Raw genomic sequence first — 26,792 nt, forward strand, 5'->3', positions numbered from 1 at the left:
ATTTTTTTTAAATTTTATTATTTAATTTAGTTAATAAATTTAATTTATTGAAAATTTGCTCAAAAATCGAATTAGGATAAAAAATATGAGTTAAATTGAAAAATATTCTTTAATAAAATTTTAATTTAATTTTTTTAATTTCTTTAATAATAAAAATAAATTTGGTAATAATAGTTCTTGATGAAAAACTTATCAATAATTTTTTTAAAAATTACAAAAAAAAAATTATAATGAGAAAAAAGTGATAAAAATTCTTAAATTCGTTTAAAATTATCAAAAATTCCTTTACCAAAAAAAGTAAAAATTTAGATTCTCAGCCTAAAAGGATTTTAAGATTCAAGATTTTTCAAAAATTTGTATAATAAGAGCTTCAAAAGTCAGAAATTGCATAAAGATTAAGAAATTCTTATAAAATTTCTATCAAAAGGACTTACATTAGCAAAAATCTTAAAAAAAATTAAAATTTGCGTAAAATTTTTCATAATTTACATTTTTAGCTATGAAAAACCCAAAGAATCGTTCAATAAATTCTCTTCAAGGAACCCATAAATGCAAAAAATTCTCAGAAATTTGCAATTATTGTCAAACGGAATAACCAGAAAAATGTTCATAGAGCATCAAGCATCTCAAAACTCTTCTAAATAACTAAAAATGACTCAAAAATTACAAAATTTATCTCTCACAAGAAAAGCTGTCCATTAACATGATTCAACAAAAAATATTTCAACACATGGAATATCCGTTAAACAGAATCATCATTACGAATCACGTTACTTTACAACTTTTGACCCAAAAACGAGTTCTTGTGCATTCTTATTACCTTGCGATCGAGCTAGTTCAATAAGCAGCTAAACTGTACATTTTTTGTTCATAAGCTTCTTACAAGAAAATTTCAAAACAAAAGCTTTCATTATTAAAGAAATGAAATAACGTTCACCTGATTCACCTGATACATTTCTCTCTGCTTTTGTCGAGGAAAATCATTGAACTAGAATACACATCTTTCTTTCTTTATTTATTTTAATGGCAGCATCGCACAATGTGTTATTAAAAAGATGAGTATGAGAGACAAAGTAAAAGAAAATCATGACCTTCTTTTGGGCTCCAATTTTTATGTTTTTTTTTTCAGTACTTACTACTTTACGAATGTAAATGTAAAGTAACGTCGTTTGTCGTCTTCTTACGGAAAAAAAGTAAGTAAAGCTTAACAAGAACAACAACAACAACTGTAAATACTTTTCTTTTATAGATTTCTTTCTTTTTTTAAATAACAAACGAACCAACAACTTACAGAGCATCATTCGTATCATAGAGAGGTATCATACACGTACGTAGAGCTCTGTACGGGTCTATAGGCAGGTACGATGGAACAACATCAAATACTTCTTTTACAGTTCTTTTCTTTTTGTTTCTTTCGTTTTTGATCTTTAAACATTTTCTCTTTGTACGGTCGTACACAGGTCCATACACACATACACACGTACAGGTATATACGACACATAGAGACAAGAAAGAATTGAAAAGTATGTCTTTCATTTGTTTTCTAAGCTACATGATCAAGCTTTCATGCCTGAAAATCGTTTGAAATTCTTTTCCAACGATTTTTTGTTATTCGAAAACTATTTCCTTCTTGTCTCTACGTATAGAGTCGTATATACCTGTACGAGGGTATGTGTATGGATGCCATGCGACGGATGTGAATTCAAAGTCTTTCGAAGAAGGAAGCCCAACATCTCTCAAACAAACTCAATTAAGTTCTTCTCTGTAACGAGAAAAGGCATGCCAAGCCGAATAAGGCAAAGAAAAAGAGAAGAAAGAAAGAAGAACACAAAAGAAGTAAAAAGTGCGTGACCTAAATCAAAAGAATATTTTATTATGTGTTGATTCTTGATGTTGGCTAAGTGTGTCAGTTAGCAGTTTGTGAAGTAACTACATACCTTGTACTTGAGCTATAGTACGATACGAGTTGAGAATTTTATTTGGATAGTTGCTGTTATGGTCATGTCAATCTTTTTATGGTTGAAATTTTGGTGTGTGTGGTTATTTGTGTCAAAGTTAAGTATGAGCCACGATTTTTTTTTTCGGTAATGAAAGACGACTTTCACAACGCGTTTGATTGATTTCATGCGTAAATTAGTAGAGCAAAGAGTGTGAAGGGAAATGCTAGATGGATTGTGCGTTGCAAAAGGACCGTTGGAGATCATGTTAACTATGAAAATTTTTTAAATTAAAAATTTAGAAACGCTTTCGTTTGAAAAAAAATTACTTTGAATCTTAAAGTGTCTTTTAAAGGATTTTTAATGATCCGAAAGTGAAAAGTTTAAAATTTTGTGAAAAACTAAAAATAAGTTTTAAAGTGAAAAATTAGGTTTAAAATCATTTTTCATCATACTTTAGGTAAGTTTTTAATTTTTTGTTAAACAAGTTTAATTTTTTTTATAATTTTTTAGGTTAAGAACTTTAATTAAAAGAAGCTGAAATAAAAGTTAAGTAACAGGTAAGATTTAATTTTATGAATTTCTTTAATTACAGGTTGCAGGACTCTTTGTGGCATAAAGGATTGAATTATTTTAACAAAATGACTGTGATATTAAAGACTATGATAGTTTAGAGACTTTTAAAATTAAGTCAAAGCAATATGTGATTAACGAAATAAGTATATGAAAAAGTGATATTAAACGAACTAGCCAAAAAACGTCGCAATATCATCGTAAATGATGGAAAGAAATACAACAACAACAACAGGTTCAGGATGAAGTGAAGCAGCTTGTCTATTCAATGTGATCTCTTTCAATTATGTTCAAATCTGTGCCTGTGTAGAGTTCCTTTAAAAGTTTATAAAATTATGTATGTAACTTAAGTATAGTCGATCCATGGCAAATTTGAATGGAAGACACATGTACACTTACCAAAACTAGTTTTGATACATCCGCTATCAAAAAGCTCCATCAGTATCTATGTATATTTTTTCTCCAAAAAAAAATTCAAAAATCCAAATCCAATTAATCCAAACCAAGCATTTAATAACAAAGCCTTCCAAAAAGTCAACTTGATGGATTAAACTGCTGCAAAGTATCTATAGAGTCTCATCTCATATGAAAATTGGTTCGAATCTTGTTGAATTCTTAACATCTTAAAGTTGAATCTTGACCATTCCCAAGCCTCTTGTCAAAAGCCGAAAACCCATTTCTCGCTCTCAAAGATTGATTTCTATCCATTAATCACGAACCGCCTTAAACTTCCTTTCTACCTCATTTCGTCATCCATTTCCAATGAATATCTTACAGTAAAATTTTCCGTTTTCCCTGAACGCTCTACAACACGTAGATTACTACCTCATTTATGTGTCATATCGCTTCGATATTGCTTTATCTATGACCTCGGTATGATCCCATTCCTTTCTTCTTATTCTACTTCTTCGACGTCTTTGTTCATTCCTTATTCATACCCATAGCCTGCTATTCACAAACACTCGCACACACACCATCCAATCAATAAAATTTTCTTTTCATTTCTCATTATATCCAAACAACACTAAATGAACAGCAATGCTTTTAAATTTTAATTAAAACAATGTCTTCTACACTCACTCTACTTTGCATCAGCGTCGTACATAACCCACGAACGATTCTACATCAAAATCAAAATATAGAACTATATCACATCTGAGTCAATATCTGTTCAATGTTCTATCGTATACAGTTTTTATAAACACATATATAACTCTATCGGCACAAAAACTAACGAAATAGCATCTGGACTGGCATTCTATTCTGTTTGTTGATTGAATGTGTATTCAGAACCAAGCAACCTCAAGCAAGTCTCTGTAGAGAGAGAGATAAAAGACTCTCCTTCTACTTCTTCTTTGGTTTGAAATTTCTTTTTTTTTTTTGGTAAAGACTCGCGCATGTGTCGTCGATATTCCTCTCGAAGAACGTCTTTGGATTGCGTCCCGCTCAGTTCCTCAGTTTCTTCGTTGCCAAAAATGATTCCCCATATGGGGGGCTTTGCTATGTAGAACCCTGTATGTAACTTACTCGGAATCCAAGATTTTTGTACAAATAATTATTTATGAGAGTTGCGATGGATTTGTCTTATTTATTTATCGTTTCTTCGTCTTTTTCCTTTCATGGGGACGAAAAAACATTTAAATTTAGGAAAATTTCCATTAAAGATCGATTTCCTTTAATTTGAGTTAATTCAGAAAAATAATTTAAATTAACGAAAAAAATTGGTTTCAATTCCTTCTTGATTTCCCCCGAAATTCGTCTTTGTCTATAATAATAATTTATGAAGAAAATTTCGTCGTACAGCCGGAAAAATTTTCGTTTTGTACGAAGGTGTGTGTGTGATATATTGGCAAGGTCGCAGTCATGACATTCTTACAGTAATATAAGGTAGGGTAGGTTATATACTTTTCTTCGGGTGTATCCTCCGTACAGGCCTGTGTGACGGTGGTTGAGTTATGTACGGGCGGTAGGCAAAAGCACGAAGACATAACAATACCAAGACCTATATTAATGAGTTTTCCATTGCGTACCTTTATTATCTACAACTAGTGTGCGAGTGAAATAAATACATAAAGAAAGACAAAGTTTTAGTGTTGATACGAAAAGGAAACCTTGGATTAAATGGCGAGAATGGGAATGGAGATGGGGGTAAGTTAAAGTTAATGTTAGCTTTGATCTTGACGATAAAAGATGAGAGACAAAAATATCATTTAAAATATTGAAGTAATTTAATTGAAAAATTCAAAAGATTAGATTCGAAAAAGGAAAATTAATTGATTTTCGAAAATTTTTTCGATTAAAAATATAAAAAAAAATTTCAGATTGTTTCATTTGGATTTTCGAAAATTTATAGAAATTCTTTTTCAAAGGATTTTTTATCATTTTTATTTAAATAGAAAAAATTGCTTCAGTTTTTTAAATCGTTTTAGAATAAGTTCCTCAAGCTTTAGAAAATTTTTCAAATAAGCATTTTAAATGATTTTTCGAAAATTTAAAAAGGTTATCAAATTTTCGAAAATTAATTCGAAACCTTTTTAAATTTCGTAAAATCATTCAAAAAGCTTTTCATTTTTGAAATCTATTAAAGAAGCTTCAAAAATTTTTAAATAAATATTCAAAAATAGTTTAAGAAACTTATTCCAAAAAAATTTTCGAAAATTTGTAAAGCTTTTAGTTTTAAAGATTTTAGAAAATTTGAGATTTTGTTTGTTTGGTTTTCGAATTTTTTTATAAATCTTTTCAGAAGACCCCGTCAGCTTTTAAGTTTTAGAAATATTTTTTTCTTGCATTTTATCGATTTTTAGAAAATTTTAAACTTTAAAATAATATTTCGAAAACTATCAAAACTACGAACGTTATTCTGTTTGTTTGATTTTCGAAAATTTCAAGAGTTTTTTTTTTAAATAATTTTTTTTATAAATCTTCAAAAGGAGCTTCCTATTTTTTCGAAAATCATTAAAAAAAATTATTTAATTAAAATTTTAGAAGGATTTCTTATAATTTTCGAAAATTTAAAAAGAGTTGAATGAATGATTTTCGAAAAATTTGAAATTCTTTTTGATTAAACTTCGAAAACTTCAAGAATTTTTTCTTCAAGAAAACAAAAATTCGAAAATCATTCAGAGAATTATTTAAGAAAAGTTTAAAAATGATTTTCGAAAATATATTCAATAACTTTTCAAATTTTCGAAAATCTTATTCAATTTTCGAAAATTCGAAATACCAAAATTGGCGACGAGGAACTAATAAAAAAAAAATAAATCAAACTTTCCTTTCTCTTTCCAACCTCTTAGTTATCATGCCTCACAATTTTGAATCATTTTTAAAAATAAAACAAACTAAACCCATAACAAGAAAAAATCTCCAAAAATAAAACTTCTTTCTGTAGCTATACGAAGCTACACACAAAAAAAATACTTAATAAAAGTATGTCACAATCAACTTTCGATCTTACTCATCGTGCTTCACACACACGCAAAAGTAGGTTACACACCAACTACTAAATGAAATGGTAAATATAAATTATCAATAAACAGCTTAAAAAAAAGGTAAGTTGTTAAAGAATCCCGTCTACTGCCCGATATCGCGCGCGCATGATGAAGTAATTTACCAGATTTCTTCTTAACGAGACTTGACACTTTCACGAAACAATCTTAACTCGACATTTTCGAAACTAAGTCAGAATATGCGAATTTTCACACTTCTCTGCGAACCGACTGGATGTTCTATGGAAATTTTTTTCAATTAAATTTCAACTTATTAATAGAAAACTAGAACAAGATGTTGTCAGATGTTCAATAGACGAAAATTTCAATAAACTTTCTGATTAAAATCTGAAAACGAAACGTCAGTAGGTGATAAGAGATCAGTCACCTGTGTCACAAATTAAAAGTGTATACTTGGGAGAAGAAGGCAAATCTTTCGCTTTGTGTGTAAATCGCTATGGAAACAAATGCAGTGCGCGATACGCAGAGGAAGAAGAAAGGCGAATGCTCGCAGTGACCTTAGATTAGAATGAAAAGTTTGATATTTGTGAATTTTATTTGATGAAATGAAATGAGATGGAACATCTGTTTACACAGTTAAAGTTAAATTGTTATTTTCGTTGATTTGAAAACAAACAGTTTTGGTTGAAATGAGTTTATAGAATTACAAAAATTAATAAAAAAAATAAGCAATAGAAATTCTGCTTATTCTATTGATTTTTTTAAAATTAATTTTTGTAATTTTAATTCAAGAAGTTATTTTGCGAAAAATTTTAAAAAATTTTTTTAAAATAAATTAAATTTGATTAATTAAATTAAATTAAATCTTTTTTTAATATTTAATTTAATTTATAAAATTTTTTTTTTATTTTATTTATATTTTTTTTTTAATTTTAATTAATTAATTTTTTTATAAAAATTTTTAACTAATAAAAAATTTATTTATAATTATTAAGATTAATTGAAATTAAAAATTATTTTAAAATAATTTTTTAATTTTTTAAAAAATTATTTTTAATTTTTATTATTTAATATTTTTTAATTTTTAAATTTATTTTAAAATAATTTTTTAATTTCAATTAATCTTATAATTATAAATAAATTTTTTAATAGTTAAAAATTTTTATAAAAAAACTTAATTAATTTAAATTAAAAAAAAATATAAATAAAATAAAAAAATAATTTTTATAAATTAAATTAAATATTAAAAAAAATTTAATTTAATTTAATTAATCAAATTTAATTTATTTTAAAAAAATTTTTAAAAGTTTTTCGTAAAATAAATTCTTAAATTAAAATTACAAAAATTAATAAAAAAAATGCAAAATTTTATAAAATTTTTTATAAATACTTTTTAAAAAATTTTTTGTATCAATTTAATTTAAAAATATATAAAAAAAATTAAAGAATAGAAAATTTTTAAATTTTTTAATTTTGAAATATTATTTTTAAAAAAAAATTCCATGAAAAAAAAAGATTTCTTAACACAAAAGTAACTTTTATACTTTTCTATCATTGTTTAAGACAAAATCAATAAAAACTCATCATAAATAGCAACAAATACGAAAAGTATGATGAAAATTGACAAGACATGTCAAAATAATGTCAAAGAAACGTCAACTCATCATTCAACTTTAACATTTCTGACCTTTTGTCTACAAGAGATCAATTCATATTTTTACTTTTTTCTTTTAAAAAAAAACAAAAAAATATAAAAAGGTAAATTTTGTGGAGGAAACGCCTGGTTTTTCACAAAAAAAATCCTTTTCAATCATAAAAAAAATAATTTAAAAAAAAAATTCTACCCAAACATGAAAATCCATTCATTGATTTCTATCACAGATAAATTACCCAATCTACTCCAAAAAAAAATCCTACACAAAGCCGACAGAAGAAGAAAAAAACGAAAAATCTATCGGAAAATAAATAAATTTCTCTTCTCCAAATCCGTACGAACATTTTGTTCACATTCTGAGCATTTTATATTAATACACATTGCTTGTGAATAAGAACATTGAAATAAAATAAAATAAAAATTGAAGAACGGCAACATATATTTGGCAAGCAACTGTATTATATTATTATTATCTATCTCGCAGTACTATTCTATACCGACAGTTCTGTATGAGATTCAAACTATATTTTATAAGTCGTATCGATGTGAATATGATGATGATAGTTTTTTCGTTTCGTTCGTTATATAAAACTTTTTTTTTTGTAAAGTAGTAACGCGAATCGAAGAAGAAGCTTAAAAGAAGAAGAAGAAGAAGAGGATGACGAAGAGAGGGCACAAAAAGGAAAGGAAAAAGAGTACATTAATTTTACTGTCTCTTTTCATTATTTTATAAATATGTAATATGTTCACGTACATACAGCGTCATACACGTATAGACCTCTATAGCTGTATATGCCTATACGTGTATGAGGTATGTATGTACGTGAACATATGTACAGAAAGTATGTGGGTCCGCTATCTATGTTGCATATTTTTTTTATTCAACATTAAAAAGCATCACACACAGCCGAACATCATCATAATTGTTGGCCCAATTTCGAATTCTATTAAGTGATATTCTTGTTATACTTCGTACCTCCATACATACGTTCATACCTGTACGAGGTATACTTCGTCCGCTGTAGCGAAGGTATTTCATGCCCCTTTCTTTCTTCTTTTTTTTTCTTTTTTGCTTTTCTATAGAAGAGACAAGTTTCTTCTTCTCCATTACTTTTTTTCTCATTCAGAGAAATTTTCTAGTTTTAAGTTTTTTCTTTCTAATTCGCGAGAAAGAAAGAAGAAACCTCTTCAATGAATTGTTTTGTGGAGCATCACATAGTTACAAACAACAATTATAATTGTCTAAACAAATAGAAAAACAAAAAAAAAAAAAGAAAAATATTAAATTAGAGCACCGCTATAAGAGACCACTAATCAGAACAATTAACTATTCAAGATATCTCACACAATTTCGACGGAATATCTCTACAGTCGAACAATAAATATATAGGTACGAATGTAAATAATAAATACCTTTATCACAAGACCACTTACTTATCATCAAGTCAAAGCGTCAAGTGTGTGCTAAGAATTTAGTGGCTCTGATACGAGCCGCTGAGATATTAGCTTCGCGTACAGCAAAATTATTATTATTTAGGATGGGGCGATTTTTGATGGTTTTTCAATTTTATCGAATTTTTAAATTGTTTATTTAAAAAAAAATTTTTTTTGAAAGATATTTTTTTTAAGATTTTTTTTTTAAATTTATCAACTTTATAATTTTTTATAAAAATTAAAAAATTTAAAGAAAATTTTAATATTTTTAAAATTTTTAAAAAAAGTTATTTTAAAAGAATATAAAAATTTTAAATTTAAATAATAAATTTAATAAATAATAAATAAATTTAATAAATTTAACAATAAATGAAATAAAATTTTTTTAAATAAATAATTAATTAAATAATAAATAAATAATTTTTTTATATTTTTTTGTTTAATTTTAAATAATTTGAATTAATTTTTAAAATAAATTTATTTATTAAATATTAATTAAATAAATTATTTAAAATATTTTTTTTAATTTTAATTTATTTTTTTTTAATTATTTATTTTTAATTTAAATAATTTTTTAAATTAAAATATTTTAAAATCTTTTTAAATTTTTCTTCTATAAAAAATTGAAACAACTTCAAAAATTTCAACGTCCTTATCATTATTATTATTGGGGTGTACGACACAACAATTGTCATCAACGCGATGATTTTTAGTCAAAAAATTCTTTTATTTTTATTTATTTATTTCTAGTCACACACACTCTCAAAGCCATTTTTTAATACTTGATGATGATAATAAACCTGATAAGAACGAAACAAAAAATGCTGATGATGATGAACTAAAACTAACTTAAACCGAACTGAATTACTCCTGCTGTCTCGACAAAAACTTATAACTTGTGTAAAGAGATTAAAATGGATTCTGAACAGTTTAAAAAAAAATCGAGAGATAAAATTATTTTCAAGAAGGGATTTTGCTATTCTAACATCTAATCGAGGTGATTGCGCGATAATGGAAGTGTCGTCCGGTAAATAACGAAGAATGGAAATTACGTTGAAAGAGTTTCAGTGCAGATGTTCGAGCCTAAAGTAAACAAGAAATGCGTCATGATGCAGATGAGGATCAATTAATGAGTGATTTAAAAGGGATTTTAAGAGTTTTAATTCGTTCTATGAGGGAAATTCTCGTTCTTAGTTCAGAAAAAAATAAGTTTCAAGAGAAATTTGATATTTTAATGAATATGAAAGTTTTTAGAAGTTCAAGGTTTTGAAGAAAAATTTCTTTTGAATTTTTTTAGAAGTTCAAAAATTAAATTTTTCTTCGATTAAAATAAAAAAAATTCGATAAAAATTAATTAATTTAAATTTCAAAATTAATTTTAATTTAAGCTTTAAATTTTCTTCTAAAATATTAATATTTAATTCTTTTAAAAGGAAAAATTAACCTTTTTTAAACCATAGAAAAGTTAATTGCCTTGAAAAATTCATGAAAACTCATAAAATGACTTTGACAGGTTGACAGTTAAAAAAATGACAGGTGTCAAAATATTTTTTTAAATAAGATTTGAACTTTAAGGCGTTTATTTAATGAAATTCTAAAATTTTGTGTTAGTTTGAGTCAAAAAATTTAAATGCCTCAAAAAAAACTTCTCAAAATTTTAGATTTTACAGAAAATTTGACACCTGTCATTTTTTTCTCTGTTGAAAGTTTTTATACATAAATAATTGCTTTCAAAATTTTTATATAAAAATTCAACATTTTTCGTCAAATTTTGAAGGTTGAAATTTTTAAGATTTTTTGATTTTTTTATTTTAATTTATTTTTTTTTACTTAAAATTTTTATATTTTTCAAAAAGTATAATATTATTATAATTTTTATGACTTTAGTACAAAATAAATATTTTTATATTTTAAAACAAAATTTTCCATGAAATTCTAATTTTTTTCATAAAATCATAAAAATATAAAACTTTAAAAAAAAATTAAAATTTAATAAAATTTTTTTTTTAAAAAATCTTAAAAATTTCAACCTTCAAAATTTGACAAAAAATGTTGAATTTTTATATAAAATTTTAAAAGAAATTATTTATTTTAAAATTTTAAAATTTTTAAAAATTTAAATATTTCAATAAAAAAAACAACTTTTTATCAAATTTTTTATAAAATTTTTATCAATCAAATTAATTTTAAATTTTAAAAAAATTACTCAATAACAAAATTTATCTCATTTTAATAAAATTCTCCCATCAATAATTCCAATTACTCCAAACCAAGCAACTTTTCAAACAAAAACTTCAAAAAAAAAGTAATTTTCCAACCTTTTTCTCCTCACTTTACATTTACAGACCAACTACAGAAAATTTTCCTCACGAAAAAAAATATAAACAAAAAGAAAAAAATAAAATAGAATACTTACAGCAATACCGTATCGATTGGCAGTTATTATTACTATTACTGTTGTTATTGATATTAATATTCGGTTGTGGCATTTTGTTCTATATATTTTCCAGCTTTGCCGCTGCCAATGTGTGCCCTTATTTCACTAACTAATTTATATCCAATTAATGAATGTTTTTTGCTGCGCGTCGTCTTTTCTTCGTTCTGTGCGATATTTTGTGTACACACGACTTTTCACGGATAATACCTAATCAATGTCAATGTTTGTCGTACGTATTTTTTTTTTAATTGAATTTTTTTTTATCACAAAAAAAATTTTTTTTTGTTTATTTGAAGAAAAAAATTAAAAAATATTTTTTTTTTTGTACTTTTGATGAATTACTGCACAGATGTTGCTTCGAGTCAAATTGTTCTAAATATCATTTCGATTTACACAAAACTATTTTTCTTCTCTCCTCGTGTGTGTTTGATGTACTCCTACAATATTCTTCTGTATTTCCGAATGAGATACAAAGCTGCGACACACTGCGAGAGATATTTTTCAAGTCAAGTACACTTTCTAAGAATATATTGTGGGTATGGTATTGTGTATAATAGCAAAATTTGTTGCTGCCTTGCTGTATGAATAGTCTTCTTCTGCCTTTTTCTATATTATAATGATATATAAATATAGAAAGTTAGAATATACTCGAACGTACAAATCATATATATTATAATAATAAAATGATCAATAAAAAAGTGATGTGTGTTGCAATATGTTCTGTTCTTCTTCTTCTTTTTTCTAATTTTTTTTCAGTACAATTTTTTTGTTTATTTATTTTTTTTTTAATAAAAATTAATTATTCAGCACTTTTTTTTATTTATTTTAAATAAATTAAAATAAAAAATTGTTACTATGGTTCGAAAGATTGTGTGGCGCGATTTAATTTTATCTTTCTAATTATTTATGTGTGTAACACCGTTTAGTTTAGAAAAATTCTCACACACAGAATTTATGTTGTTTATTTATTTATATATAATTTTTTTTTCTTTTTTTTTAAATATTTAATTTTTTTTATATTTTTTTATTAAATATTTTTTTTAATATTTTTCACTTTTTTATTTTTTAAATATATTTTTTTTATTATTATTTTAAATAAATATTCTGCATTAGATAGCGAAGTTTGTACATATGACCGAATATGCCGAACGAGCGAACGCGAATGAAGAGAACTACATTATTGCATGAATGTGAATGAAATGTGAATTTCTCAAACTCAAAATGTACAGGTGAGACTCGATATCTTGAGATACTGAAATTAGGTTATACGTATATGTATGTTGCTATACAATTATATGAAATTTTGTATATGAAGAAATTTTTAAAATTTTTTTTAAAAATTTAAAATTTTTTTAAATTAATTTTTTAATAAAAATTTGAAAAATTAAAGTTTTTGATTTTAACGATCGCTTACTTTCTCGTCTATAATCAGAAGTTTAATCGTGCAAATAGAAAGTTTTCATTTCTCTGTACGTTCGCTGTACGTATACCTGTACAGTACACGTGTATGACTTACGACGTTCGTACGGAAAAGTAGAGAGTTAAGACACTTTATACACGTAGCGCTATACAGAAAATATACAAAATAGTGTGTAAAAATGAAATATAAAATGTAAGGCATCATCGTTTAAAGATCCCCCGTACACAGTAGAGGCGTAGGAAGGTAGTAGAAAATATTTAGAAATCCCTGTGTGTCGTCTCTCAATCTACGACAAATAATAATAATAATAATACGACGAAGACGAGTACATAACAACAGCTCGGTGGTTTTATCTATACATTTTTCGTCGTATACCTACCTAAGCTGCTACACCGGAACAGTACACAAATCAATTGGTTTATTATTTGTGATATGCTTAGTTCTTACATATGTTCGAAATAATATAAGAAAGAGAGAGCTTCGTACAGCGGCGGGACGAAGTAAGAAATGGGAATAACGCCCAAAAATCATTCAGTCGTTCGGTTAACAGGTGTTTTGTATTTAAAAATTTCTGTACGAGGGATTTTTGGGCGTTTTAACGAGTACTTACTGTATTGTATATGAAAAAATGTATATGAAGAAAAAAATGGAAACGCCGGGTAAGTAATTAAAATATATTTTTTAAAGCTTAAAATTGACATTTTTTAATTCGTTAGGATATTGAGTGAAGGTCATTCTTCTTTTGTTAAGTGTTTAGGACCGTTTTCAAGTAATTCGATGATTTCTTTGTGACGTCCTTGATTGGCGTAATGCAAAGGAGTTAAGTTGAGCATGTCAGTTACATCTTTTTCGACGTAGTTGTTGAGTAAGTATTTGACCATGTCGGTATATCCGTGTAAAGCAGCCTGAAATTTGAAAAAAGTTTTATAAGAATTTTAAGGATTTTTACTCAATTTTTAAATAAAAATAAATTTTGTATTAAAATTTCAATTTAAAAAGTTTAAGAAATGAAAAATTTATTTTTAATGAAAATTTTTGCTTAAAAAGAGACATCTAACGGCAATTTTTTATTTAAAAAAGAGACCTCTAACGGAAAAAAATTTCATAATAACTGTAAAAGCGCCCTCTAACGTGAAATTTTTATCAACTAAATTTCAAAAAGGCCCTCTAATAGGAAATTTTTGAAAAAATTAATTTCTGAAAGTGCCCTCTAACGTAAAATTTTAAGAATTTAGTATCAAAAGTGCCCTCTAACGGATAATTTTTATGCAATTTAGTATCAAAAATGACATCTAACGGAAAATTTTATACAATTTAGTATCAAAAGTGCCCTCTAACGTATTTTTTTTACAATTTAGTATCAAAAGTGCCCTCTAACGTATTTTTTTTACAATTTAGTATCAAAAGTGCCCTCTAACGGTTAATTTTTATACAATTTAGTATCAAAAGTGCCCTCTAACGTAATTTTTTTTACAATTTAGTATCAAAAGTGCCCTCTAACGGATAATTTTTTAAAATTTAGTATCAAAAGTGCCCTCTAACGGATTTTTTTTACAATTTAGTATCAAAAGTGCCCTCTAACGGATAATTTTTATACAATTTAGTATCAAAAGTGCCCTCTAACGTAATTTTTTTTTACAATTTAGTATCAAAAGTGACATCTAACGGGAGATTTTTATACAATTTAGTATCAAAAGTGACCTCTAACGGAAATTTTTATACAATTTAGTATCAAAAGCGCCATCTAACGGGAATTTTTTCAATTTTTGTTTAAAAAGCGCCATCTATTGATAAAAATTCAAATTCTTACCACATGCAAAGCCGTTCTCCCGCTCGGATCAGGTTGTCCCAAATCAGCTCCCGCAAGTTTATACGACTCCAATCGCTTAATTAATCCTCTTGCTGCCGCGGCACACAATTTTTCGCCCACAGCTCTTGCACTTCCCGTGATATGCGATCCGCACTTTGTCAATAACTTTATAATTTCATGTCGATCATTCTTAATTGCTTCAACGAGTGGCGTATGATCATACCGATCTCGAATATGAATCGCTGCTCCATTCAAAAGTAAATGCTTTACAACATCAATTTTACCCTCAGCAGCCGCGATATGAAGTGCCGTGCGAGAATCTTGATTCGTTGCCGATAAATTAGCTCCGTACCCTTTGAGTTGATCGATTTTCTTGCAATCTCCATCGAGTACGGCGGAATTTAGAATCGCCGGGAAGAGAGTTGCTCCTAATTGGTTCAATTCTTTGGGCGTTGAGAGTTTTAAGGAACGTGCCACGGCATCAACGAGATCAAAATCTTGCAAGGGGCCACTATTGCCGGAAGTTAATTCGCCTCGCAAGTTACTTTGCATCATCTTGAGCTTCGTTTCGTGATTCCATTCGTCTTTGCTGAGAACGTAGGCGAGTTTGGCAAGTGCTGCTTCCGCTGTCATGTCATATCCCGCAATTACGCCGCATTCGGACAATATTCTCCCTGTCTCATAAAGCTCTGCGACTGTTCCGACGTTGCATTGGGTGATATTTACGATGATTACTTCCCTTTTTGAGGCTTCTCGCAAGGCATCGAGAAGGTCTTGACGATTCGTTGGAATGTTTCCCGCTCCAAAAGTCTCCAAAACGACACCTTTCATCGGCGGAAGAAGAAAAGCTTTTATCGTTGTTGTCGGAATGTTCGGAAAAATCCGTAAAATCCCAACATTTTCGTCCAATTTCAAGTGAACATTGAACTTGTCGACGCCACAAGGTCGAAAAATGCTCCGATAATCGATTTCGATGTTGATCCCAATATGCGCCAACGGCGGAATGTTCGGACTTTTGAAGGCATCCAACGCTGAAGTGTTCATTTTGATCGTTCTATTGCCCCGATACAGCTTCGAGGCGAAACAAACACAAACTTCGGGTATCACATAATTCCCAGCAAGGATCAAAGCTGATGTGAAATTGTCTTTGCCATCGGTTCGTGTCTCAAAAATGGGAATTTGTGATCCTGTGATTATAACAGTCTTCCCCAAATTCTCCAGCATGAAGGACAGAGCGGATGCTGTGTACGCCAAAGTGTCGGTTCCGTGCAAAATGACGAACCCATCAAAAAATTCGTACGATTGACGGATGTCTTCGGCAATTCGAACCCAATCTTTGATCGACATGTTGCTGGAATCAAGTAAAGGCTCGTATTCGTCAATTGTGTAAAGCACTCGGCGTTGTTCGTCTTCGCAATAGGGCAGTACGAGGGGTGCCATGTGACTTGAATTGCCAAAACGTTTCTTCGCGTATTCCTCATCATGCATGTGCGGGTAACGACGAAGCCTTTTTGTGAGTTGGTTTGGCATTGGAGCGAGAGCTGAAATGAAAATTCAAGGAAAAATTAATTTTTATGTTTAAAAAATTTTTAATTTCAAAAAACAATTATTTTTTTTTTTTTGAAAAATAAAAAAAAAATATTTAAATTATTCATAAATAGAAATTAATAATATTAAAAAAAAATTAAACAAAAAAAAAAAAAAAAAAAAATTATTTAAAATTAAAAAAAAAATAAATAATATATTTAAAAACAAAAGAAAAACTAAGAATTGGATTGGAAAAAATTATTTAAAATAAAAAAATTAAAGAATTAAAATATAATTAATTAAAAATAAACAATATTATGAAAAATTGATTAAAATTTTAAAAAATGTTTTAAATAAAAAATATTAAAGAATTTAAAAGAAAATTAAAATAAAAAAATTAATATTAAAATAAAATTAAAAAAACATTCAACTACATATTCAAAAAAAAATAAAGTTCCTTAATTAAAAAAATTAAATAAAATTAATTAATTAAATTAAAGTAATTAAAAATAAATATTAAAAAATTAAAAAATAAAAATTGAAAACAAAAAATTAAAATAAAGAAATTCTTTATAAAAAAAATAAAATTATTAATTTTATATGTTTTTTTTTTAAATTATAATAAATTTTGTTAATTAACATAATTTTAAAAAGTTTAATATTGAAGCTATAATTTTAATTTATTAAATTTAATGTAATTAATATAATTAATTTGAGGTTAATTCATTTTTCCAACAATATTATTTAATTTAATTTTAAAATTTTTTTTAAATAATTAAATTTATTTTTATTTAAATTGAATTTTTAACATTATTTAATTTAATTAAACTGAAAATTAATTATTTATTAAATTAATTTTGTAAAAAAAAATATTTTTATATTTAATTTGATTTAATTCTTATAAATTTTGTAAATAATTTTTCTTTTTTTTCAATAATTTTTTTATATGATTAATTTTAATTATTTTTTTATAATTAAAAAAAATAATTCGATTATTAAATTAAATAATATTTCAAAAATTATAATTTTTTTTAATTTAGTTTTAAATATTTTTTTAAATTTTTTTTTATTATTTTTTTTTTTAATAATTTTAATTTAATTATTTTTTTAATTAAATTCTTACCATTATGCTCATTCCGCATCATGCCAATTGTGCCTCCCGTATAAATAATTAGCACTTTTGCCTCTGCTTGGTTATCCGGAAGCAATCCATAACTTGTATTACGGCGCATTGTTGCTCGATCACTCGCTTCATTCACAGATAAGTATGACCTGTTTTCAATTAAAAAGCATTTTTTCTCATTAATTTTTTAATTTTTTTTAAGGAAGAGAAAGGAAAAAAATTCTTACGTTGCTGTATCAGAAGTCGTATCACAAAACTTGACAGACTTGCCGTTTTCGAGCAAAGAATCTTGCGAGACGAGTTGCCTCACGCTGTCGTCATCGTCTTCGAAGGGCTTCATTACTAAACCTTGATCGTGATCAGAATCGCTCATTTTAGTAAAATTGTTATTTTTTGTTAAAATTTATAAATTTAGACTCCTTTTGAATGTTTTTGTGAATTTTGATGGGGGTTAGTAGGCATTAATTGTCATTTGTTTTGCCGAATTAGTGGATTACTGCGGTAAGAACTGCAAATAAATTGTTTTTGTTAGAATTTTGATGAAAGACGACAGACAGGATTGGTTTTTGAATATCAAATAAATTTTTTGTTAATCAAATTTAGAAAAAAAAATATTTTTTAGTACTAAACTTAATGATATTTTACAAATTTCTGTACTAAAAGTTGTTCTAAAAATTAAAATTTTCTTTAAAATGAGTTTTCAAAGTCAAGTATTGAAAAATTTTTTAAAATTCAAAATTTGTACTAAAATTTTTTTAAGTTTAATTTGTTCTAAAAATCTTTCAGAAAATTTTAAAAAAATTAAAAGTTGTTCTAAAAGTTAAATCTGTTCAAAAAACTTTTCTCAGAATCAATGTTTTTATAAAAAAATATTTAAAATTTTAAATTTAGTGCTAAAAAATTAGTACTAAAAGTCTAATTTAAAAAAAAATAATTTAAAAAAAGTTGAAAGATGTTCTAACAGTCAACTTTTTTCTAAAGATTTTCCTCAAAGTCAATATTTTTATAAAAAATTTTTTTTTTAATTGTAAAATTTTTAAATTAGTACTAAAATTTAGTACTAAAAATTGTTCTAAAAATCAAATATAAAAATAAATTTTTTTAAAATTCATAATTTTACTGAAAATTTATAGAAATTCATTAAAATATTAAATTTAGTACTAAAAGATGTTCTAAAAGTTAAAAATTATAAAAAAATTTGTACTAAAAATTCTTTAAAAAATAAAATTTTGTACTAAAAACACTTAAAACGCATAATTTCAAGCCAAAAATTGTTAAGAAAGTCTATTGCGTTCTAAAAATACTTCAAATCTTGCTATATAAACACTTTAGCATAAAATGTTTATGTTTTATGTGTATCAAAAATTTTAAATCATAAAACGCAGACACAAATCTGTCCTAATAATAAAATTTGTAGGTAATAAAACTTCTCTTCTGTAATCACTTTTTGTGTAAAAATCCGACGTATTTTTGTACTTCTCAACTAAAAATTCGCTCGTGCACTAAAAATTACGCAATTATCAAAAATATTTACTTAATCTCTTAAACTTCAATGCAGAAACCTCAATTACAATCGAATTCTAAGAAGTGATAATTTTCCGCGAAAATTTCATCATAACAAGTTATCAGTAGTTTTGATGTCAATTAAAGTGTTAATTAGTTCAACAAATATTTTTAAAAAATTATTTTTGATCCGAAACTCGAACTGAAGTTACCAAGTCACGAAACTTTCTACACAACTTCTTTACTTTTCTAATTTAAAACTTCAGTTTTTACACAAACAAAACAAAAATTACACAAAAATCAATAATTTTCCTACTTTTTGAGATGTTTCAATAAGCAGCGCAGACGTCTATCTTGCAACGGTTTGAGATAAACTGAAAAATTTCCGACCGAAACATGTGTTTATATGACAAAAAGGAGCATCGGCGCAACGTACAAAGCAGAATTTCGCTCAATTTCTCACACAGATTTTAATTTTTTTTACATAAACAGAGAATTTTTGCTGAACGAGAGATTTTTTCGTGTGCGAAATGTAAACAAAAGTTCGGTTTCTATGCGATTTATGAAGATTTGTCAAAGGAAATTTGTGTCATTTAGTGATAAGAACGAAGAGAGAGCGGGAGAGAGATTTTTGGAGACATGCAGGTAAGAAATTATGACGAAAGATGATGAACATCTGTGAAACATGTGACGTGAATCAGGTAAATATTGAGAAATTTATCGAGGATTTCGGGTTAAAAGTATTTTTTTGAATGGGTTTTAAGGAATTTTTGATGTTTTTAAATTTGTGGACAGATTTGTACTAAAAGTTGTTCTAAAATTGTAAATTTTTGTTTAAATTTATTTCATGAATAAAAATTTGTACTAAAAATATTTCTCAAAGAAAAAATTTGTACTAAAAGTAGTTCTAAAAGTTGAAATTTGTACTAAAAGTTGTTCTAAAATTGAAAATTTTTGTTTAAATTTATTTCATGAATAAAAATTTGTACTAAAAATATTTCTCAAAGAAAATTTTTTTAAAAAATTAAGTTCTTAAAGTTGAAATTTGTACTAAAAATTGTTCTAAAATTGTAAATTTTTGCTTAAATTTATTTCATAAATCAAAATTTGTACTAAAAATATTTCTCAAGGAAAAAATTTGTACTAAAAGAAGTTCTAAAAGTTAAAATTTGTACTAAAAGCTGTTCTAAAAATCAAAATTTTAGTTAAATTTTATTTTAACAGAAAAAATTTGTACTAAAAATATTTCTCAAAGAAAAAAATTGTACTAAAAGAAGTTCTAAAAGTTGAAATTTGTACTAAAAATTGTTCTAAAACTAAAATTTTATGTTAAAAATGATTCAAAACGTTAAAAAAATCCTTTTATCTCACCTGTTTGCCTGTTAAAGCCTTTTTAAGAACTAAAACACTTATTTTTATTGAATTTTCTTTATTTTTTTTATCATTTGTGTAAATTTCAACACAAATTTGTGAATTGTGTTGTTTTTACAACTCTTACACGGTAAATAAAATTAAAACTAAAAGGATCCATTACAAACTAAACCTGAATTACAAACTAAAACCTTCTATTTTTCTTCTTCCGGATGATTTTTTTGGGTGAATTTTGTCTTTCTTTCGTGAATTTCTATAAATTTTATCAAAAGATCTGCTCGAAAAGTTACAATTTTTCCGTAAATCCTTAAAAATTTACCACGCCCTTATGAACTAACTTAAAAAAATGACGTCACGTGATTTTTCTTGTGATTGGAAAAAAATGTTTTCTGTTTTTTTGGATGAATCAAATAATAAAAAATTGTCTGGAAACCACATTCGTACAATTATTTGTGAAATATTTTTATATTTTTTTTCACACGAATTTACATCTATTTTTGTTTTTTTTTGTGTTTATTAAATGTGGGCATCATCGTTAATAATTTTTTTTTTAGTTTTTTTTTTTGGTTATCATTCATTGAAGAAGCAACAATCTAATCATCCATACTCTCGTTGTGTCCCGGAGAGGCGTCACCATTTTGCGGAGATCCCGAACGTGATTTCTTTTCGTCCTTTTCCTCAGATCGGCTTCGGTCGCGCGAATGTTCCTTGCTTTGTGAACGGGATTTTGAGCGAGAATCGCGACGCGATCCCGAACGACTTCTCGAACGCGAATCACGTTTCTCGCTGTGACTGCGACTACGTTCATCGCGATCACGAGAACGAGATTTCGACTTGGAGACGTCGCGACTCTTGGATTTGCTGCGTGAACGGGATTTTTCCTTGTCAGTTCCGTCGCGAGACTTGCTGCGGCTGCGACTCTTTGAACGGGAGCGCGATGAACGACGAGAGCCTGTAAAGAGAAATTGAGGTAAAAAAATTATTAATTTATCAAAATTTTTTAAAATTCAAAATTTTTAAAATTATTCTGAATAAAAATAAAAAAAAATAATTTAAATAACTTTTCAATAAAAAAAATATTAATTTTTTAAAATAATAAAATTTAATAATTCATTAAAATTAATTTCTTATATTAAAAAAAATTAAATAAAATAAAAATAGAATTTAAAAAATAATTTTTTTAATTATAATTTTTTTTTTTCATTTTCATAAAAAAAAAAATTTTTTTTTTAATTTAATTTTTTAAATATATATATTTATTAATTAATTTTGAATTTATTTAATTTAATTTAATTTTTTATTTAATTAATTAATTTTTAATAAATAAAAAAAAATTCAAACAATTTAATGTTTTCGCGATTAAAAAAAAAATTGTAAAAATTGTTCAATCTTCCAAAAATTTTATTTTTTAATTTAATTTAATTTATTTTAAATTTTTTATATATTAAAAAAATTTAATTAATTGAATTAAAATTAATTAAAATATTTTTTAATTTAAATAATTTTTTTCAGTCAAAAAAAAATGTTTTAAGAAAATTTTAAAACTTACGTGAACGACTGCGAGAACGACTCCTGCTGCGTGAACGCGACGACGAACGACTACGCCCACGTCCATTCCGTCCCGAACGACGATCCTCAACGAGTTTAATACGACGCCCATTCAACTCGGTATCATCCAACTTCTCGATGGCATTTTTCATGTCGGAGTGCGACGCAAATTCGACAACTCCCTCGTTCTTGCGTTGCTTATGGGCATCAGCGTAAGTAACTTCTCCAGCTTGACGCATGTAGTCTTTCAAATCCTAAACAAAAAAATTTACCCAAAAAAAAAATTTAATTAAAAAAATTGAAATTACAAAAATTTTTTAAAAAATAAATAAAATCGTATTCGAAATAGGCGACGGCAGAGAAGAAAATTATTATTAAAGCCTGATTTTTGTTGGTTTTAATTTTTTTTTTATAAATCCGACACGCAAGCTGAATACGATTTATGATCCCATGCCAGGTCTTGGCAAAAAAATGTTATGAAAGTGCTCCGTTGTTGGTTGATGGTGAAAAAAATGTAAAAAAAAAATGTGTGAAAAACCCTAAAAATTTTTTTCGTGAAGACAGAAAACGATAAACCTGTTGGTAACTACTTGGCTGTCAAAAAAATAAATCAATCTGTAGAAAAATCTGAAAATAAAATGCAAAAATCGACCATTACCTTGTGGTCGGGAACATTTTCGGATTTTTTGCCTCTGAAGGAGTGTCTCTCAAGTAAGTAAGCAAGCCCTTTGAATTTTTTTAGACCCTCATTTTTCTCTCTCTCTCTCTCTTTTTAAGCTCTTGGAAGACATTTTTCGAGTTTTGGGCGGATTTCGGGGATGAATTCGATTTTTTTTCGTATAAAAAGCTGTTTTTCGTGTCAGAGGACGTCTACTTGTCGACTTGTTGTCGTCATCATCTGTGACATCATCAGCGTGTGTGTGCTAATTTATGGCAAAAAACTAATTTTTTGTGAAAAAAAAGTCAAGAAAAGTGATTTTTTGATGTAGATCGTCTCTCTATCGCTCGTTTTAGGGCAGATTTGGTCCCTCATCTCACACAAAATGGATCACTTCTGGTCTGGATGTTGCCAAATAGCGCGCACAACAAAAACCAACCAAGCAAGTCATCGTCACAGGGCTCTCAGTAGGTAGTAGGAGTCGCTCTCAGGCAATGCATCGAGGTCTTTTCATTCGGTTTTAGTAAGTATAAAATATATAAAATTACACTTCTTTGTTATTTTTTGATTTTTTTTTTAAAGAAATGATTGGAAAAAAATTTATAAAATTACTTGTGATTTTTTTTCGGTACGCGAACCCTGCGAACAATCATCATCGTGTCAGTTCCTCACTCTCTTCGGTCTTCAATCAAGCGGAAAATGAGTTCCCTGAGTATTAGTCCCGCGAGTTTTTAGCCACCAACCACAGGTTGAGACGATTTTTTTGCGACGAATTCGCTTTTTTTATGCATTTTTTGACCCTGATACCCTCGCATCGCTCGTTTCGGAGGCATCCGAGGTTACATTTCGAATCAGTTTACAGTGTGTGTCACAAATTGTCAGCGCTCAATCGCTCGAGGAGGCACTTCAACAGACCCGCAGTAAGGAGTAGGATGTCTTTTGATGGAGAAATAATGTAATAGAAATATTCAGTGTTAAACATTTGCACAAAAAATCCACATCCTTTGCGCGAAATTTTTTTTTTCGGGGAAAAAACTTTTTTTTTTATCACAATACATTTCGTTAATTTAAATTTTTTTTCGAAATGTATTGTTACAATTTTTTATTAAGGTGACATCTGTACATTTACACACTGTAAAGTTAATTTTAATTCAGAAAAATTCAAAAGTCAATGGAATTTTTTAATAAAATCGCTTAAAAATTCATTTTTTTATCCAAAGACGTTCAAATTTTTAGTTTTTAAATAATATTTTTATTAGAGAAATGACAAATATTAGTTTAGTAGAAACCAAAAACCTGATAGTTATGATAAGGAGTGTTAAGGAAATAATAAAATAAAGGCAGAAAAGCTACTTTAGAGGTATTGGAATGGAATGTCAGCATGCAAATGACATCCCTTTCGTTCATGGAAACTACAAAATATCCGCAACTCATAAAAATAATAGAAATTTGTTTGATGATGTGTCATGAAAAGTGCTGAAATTCGTATTTGATTTAATATTTTACGAAAATATATTTTTTAAAATTATTTTTGAACAATTTTCGTATAAAAAAATATATATATTTTTAATTTTTTCAAATAATTAATTAATATTTTTTCATTAAAAATTCGAAAAGTTCTATTTTTAAAATTTAATTTTTTTTTAAAACTTTATGAAAAATTTTCGAATAGAAAAATATTTTTTTTAATTTTCATAAAAAATAATTAATTTTTTTTTTCATTAAAAATTCTCAAAAAATAAAAATAAAAAATATTTAAGACACAAAAATAATTTTAATGCTTTCAAAAATTATAATTTAATTTTTAAAAAATTTTAATTTTTAAATTTAAATTTTATTATTTTAATATTAATTTTTAATTCGAAGTTCAATTTTTATAATCATCTTTTTTAAATATTTATATTAAAATTTTCAAACAATTTAAAAAAATATTTTTAAAATTTTTTAATAATTTTCTTTGAGCAAAAAGTATTTTTTAATAAAAAAAAAAAATAATAATAACAAATTCTAAGAGTTTTTCAAAATTTAAGCTTTTGGCAAAAATAATAATTAATTTAATTTAATTTAAATTAATTTGGTACGAAGTAAATTTTAAACTAAAATTTTAAATAAATTTCGAAAAAATTAAATTAGAATTTCTATTTTATTTTATTTTTTTAAATTTTTTTTTTATTTTTTTTATTTTTTTTTTATTTCTTAAATTTAAAAAATTAAATTCATTAAATCTCTTAATCATAAATTAAGCTTGTTAAAAAAAATATTTTAAAAACTTGTCAAAATTTTGTTTTTAATTAAAAATCATTTTAATTTAATTTTTTTTTAAATCAAAAAATAAAATATAAATTTTATTTTATTTTCTCGAAAATTCTTAAAAATCTACTTCAAAAAAATTAAAATTTTATCAAAAATTCAACGAAATTATTTTTTTTTTTGTCGAAAATTGTTCAAAAAAAAAAATTTTAATTTAAAAAAAAATTATTTTTTTAAAGGAAAATCACGAAACTTCGACGAAACACTTGACAACGACGACGACAACAACGAAGATGTACAAAACGAAAGCCAAAATCCTGCCGGAGAAGTAGAGTAGAGCCTGTCAACCTGAGCCTGATTGTCACGTTTAATGCCAACGAGCGCACACACACACTTTCTTTGCCTTGGAGAGTTGATCGTTGCCCCTCATCAATACCATATCCTCTCACAGTGAAGAACTCATGTGTCAAGTGTTTGTCAAAGCGTCAGATTTTTTTTTCGAAATTTCAAGACTTTTCATGATTTTTCGTGTACTATCTACTGATTTTTTACGTTTCTTATCACATGAAAATCGAAAAAAAATATTCAAAAAATGTAGAAATGCGACGACTTACCTGCCAGCTGACACGCGTCGACAAGTTTTCGACAATCAAACGGTACTCGGTGCGCAATGGAGGTCCATAACGGGAGCTGTTACGCGATGACTTGCTATCGTAGCGTCCTCCGCCGCCGCCTCGCCTATCATATCGATCGTAACGATCACGTCCCCGATCACTCCCACGCGCTGTTCCGCGTGCTGGCTCAACAGTGACTCTGCAAAAGAAGAAAAAAACAATTAAGCATCTTTTTTTTTTAATCCGGCGTCATTGAAATTTAACCAAATACAGCAAAAATGCGTGGGTTTCGGTCATTAACTCGATTTTTTAGCATCACGCGCGTGATTTTTTGTACAAAATTTACCTTTCGCCGAGCAATTCTTTCCCATTGAGCTCGTAAACGGCATCATCCGCATCACGATAGTCCTCGAACTCGACAAATCCGTAGCCGTTCTTCAGCAAAATGTCCCGTGTGCGCCCGTATCCCTTGAAGAAGCGCTCCAAATCACGTTCGCGACATCCGTACGGCAAACCGCCAACATAAACTCTCGAACCGACCATTCTCTCTTTGTCTCTTTGATACTTTTTTGACCTGAAACCATAAAAGAAGACCATTAATAAGCACGTTCAAACACATTTCCCGCGTACATTTGCCACACGGCACGTACAGCGAGTACGGAAGTTTGAATACGACGCAAAATTTCGCCATCTTGGAATGCGAGGAGGCGTTATTTTCGCCGCTTTTTTGCCAAAAACTAACATTTTTTGTGCAATTTGGAGCGATTTAAGCGATTCTCTTACCTTTAATCTGTATTTTCCGAATATTTTTGGCGAATTTTACGACCTAAACACAGGTTTTTCACAGTTTTTTCAAGTAGCGATTAAAAATGTGTCTTCACCGATTAAAAGCACTACTGAACATGACTTGCCTTCATGCTGATTCGAGTATAAGTTACAAATTTCGCCGTAGAGGGCGCTGTTTGAAAGAGTTTGAATTAGCAGATGGCGATTTTTATAATTGAAACACAGATGGCGCTGGCGTCCTTATCAATTGCATTCGTCTCATGCCGGAAATGGAAAAGTCGGTGCCGGAAATGGAAAAGTCGGTGCCGGAAATGGACTTTGGCGTCATCCATTAAAGGCGTCGGCAGAAAAACCATGGGACATTTTACGACGATTTGACGAGGGGGGAGGGGGTAAACGTAAATGAACGACGTCGTAACTTATCATGCCATATTCACGGTTAAAAAATTTTTCGTTTTGAATTATTTAAAATAATTTTTGAAGTATTTCAGACTTTCTAATTTTTTTTCAAATTTTTATTAAGGCCCTCACTGAAAAGGAAATTTTTAGTGCCCCATTTTAAATTCAAATTTCAATGTTAAAAATTTCATCAAAAAAATTTGAAAAAAAAAACTCAAATTAATTTTTGAAAATTTATTTTAACATAAAAAAAAAAAATTAAAAAGTCTGAAATACTAAAAAGGAAATTTTATCAATTTTTA

At 27.0% G+C, this 26,792-nt stretch overlaps 3 protein-coding genes across 3 annotated transcripts in view; all 3 read right to left on the minus strand.

Annotated features, from left to right (window-relative positions):
- Positions 1 to 11,950, minus strand: part of LOC134833706 (broad-complex core protein isoforms 1/2/3/4/5) — a 35,550-nt gene extending 23,600 nt beyond the window's left edge. The window contains exon 1 of the mRNA XM_063848125.1: positions 11,461 to 11,950. Coding sequence (XP_063704195.1) covers positions 11,461 to 11,533 — 73 coding nt within the window. The 5' untranslated portion in view covers positions 11,534 to 11,950. The remainder of the gene's footprint in view (positions 1 to 11,460) is intronic.
- Positions 11,951 to 13,561: 1,611 nt separating this feature from the next.
- On the minus strand, positions 13,562 to 17,703 carry LOC134834183 (L-asparaginase). The gene is made up of 4 exons (XM_063848759.1): positions 17,589 to 17,703; positions 17,362 to 17,510; positions 14,712 to 16,252; positions 13,562 to 13,806 (listed from the first exon to the last, which is right to left on the minus strand). The coding sequence occupies exons 1-4, from the start codon at positions 17,699 to 17,701 to the stop codon at positions 13,633 to 13,635; spliced, it is 1,977 nt and encodes a 658-aa protein (XP_063704829.1). The 5' UTR covers positions 17,702 to 17,703; the 3' UTR covers positions 13,562 to 13,632.
- Positions 17,704 to 20,729: 3,026 nt separating this feature from the next.
- On the minus strand, positions 20,730 to 26,223 carry LOC134833132 (serine-arginine protein 55). The gene is made up of 5 exons (XM_063847354.1): positions 26,089 to 26,223; positions 25,652 to 25,879; positions 25,306 to 25,504; positions 21,785 to 22,037; positions 20,730 to 21,187 (listed from the first exon to the last, which is right to left on the minus strand). The coding sequence occupies exons 2-5, from the start codon at positions 25,846 to 25,848 to the stop codon at positions 20,829 to 20,831; spliced, it is 1,008 nt and encodes a 335-aa protein (XP_063703424.1). The 5' UTR covers positions 25,849 to 25,879; positions 26,089 to 26,223; the 3' UTR covers positions 20,730 to 20,828.
- Positions 26,224 to 26,792: the final 569 nt, after the last annotated feature.

Source organism: Culicoides brevitarsis, chromosome 3 (genome assembly GCF_036172545.1).
Source record: "Culicoides brevitarsis isolate CSIRO-B50_1 chromosome 3, AGI_CSIRO_Cbre_v1, whole genome shotgun sequence".
NCBI lineage: Eukaryota > Metazoa > Arthropoda > Insecta > Diptera > Ceratopogonidae > Culicoides > Culicoides brevitarsis.

Excerpts from the sequence above, each read along its gene's own strand:
- LOC134834183 (XM_063848759.1), bottom strand. The coding sequence starts at position 17,701 with ATGAAGCCCTTCGAAGACGATGACGACAGCGTGAGGCAACTCGTCTCG. Across the intron at positions 17,511-17,588 it reads ACGACTTCTGATACAGCAAC|GTCATACTTATCTGTGAATG; the intron begins GTAAGAATTTTT and ends AATTGAAAACAG. Across the intron at positions 13,807-14,711 it reads GGAGAACGGCTTTGCATGTG|GCTGCTTTACACGGATATAC; the intron begins GTAAGAATTTGA and ends TTCAAATTTCAG.
- LOC134833132 (XM_063847354.1), bottom strand. The coding sequence starts at position 25,848 with ATGGTCGGTTCGAGAGTTTATGTTGGCGGTTTGCCGTACGGATGTCGC. Across the intron at positions 25,505-25,651 it reads AAAGAATTGCTCGGCGAAAG|AGTCACTGTTGAGCCAGCAC; the intron begins GTAAATTTTGTA and ends CTTCTTTTGCAG. Across the intron at positions 22,038-25,305 it reads CGACGCGTGTCAGCTGGCAG|GATTTGAAAGACTACATGCG; the intron begins GTAAGTCGTCGC and ends TTTTTTGTTTAG.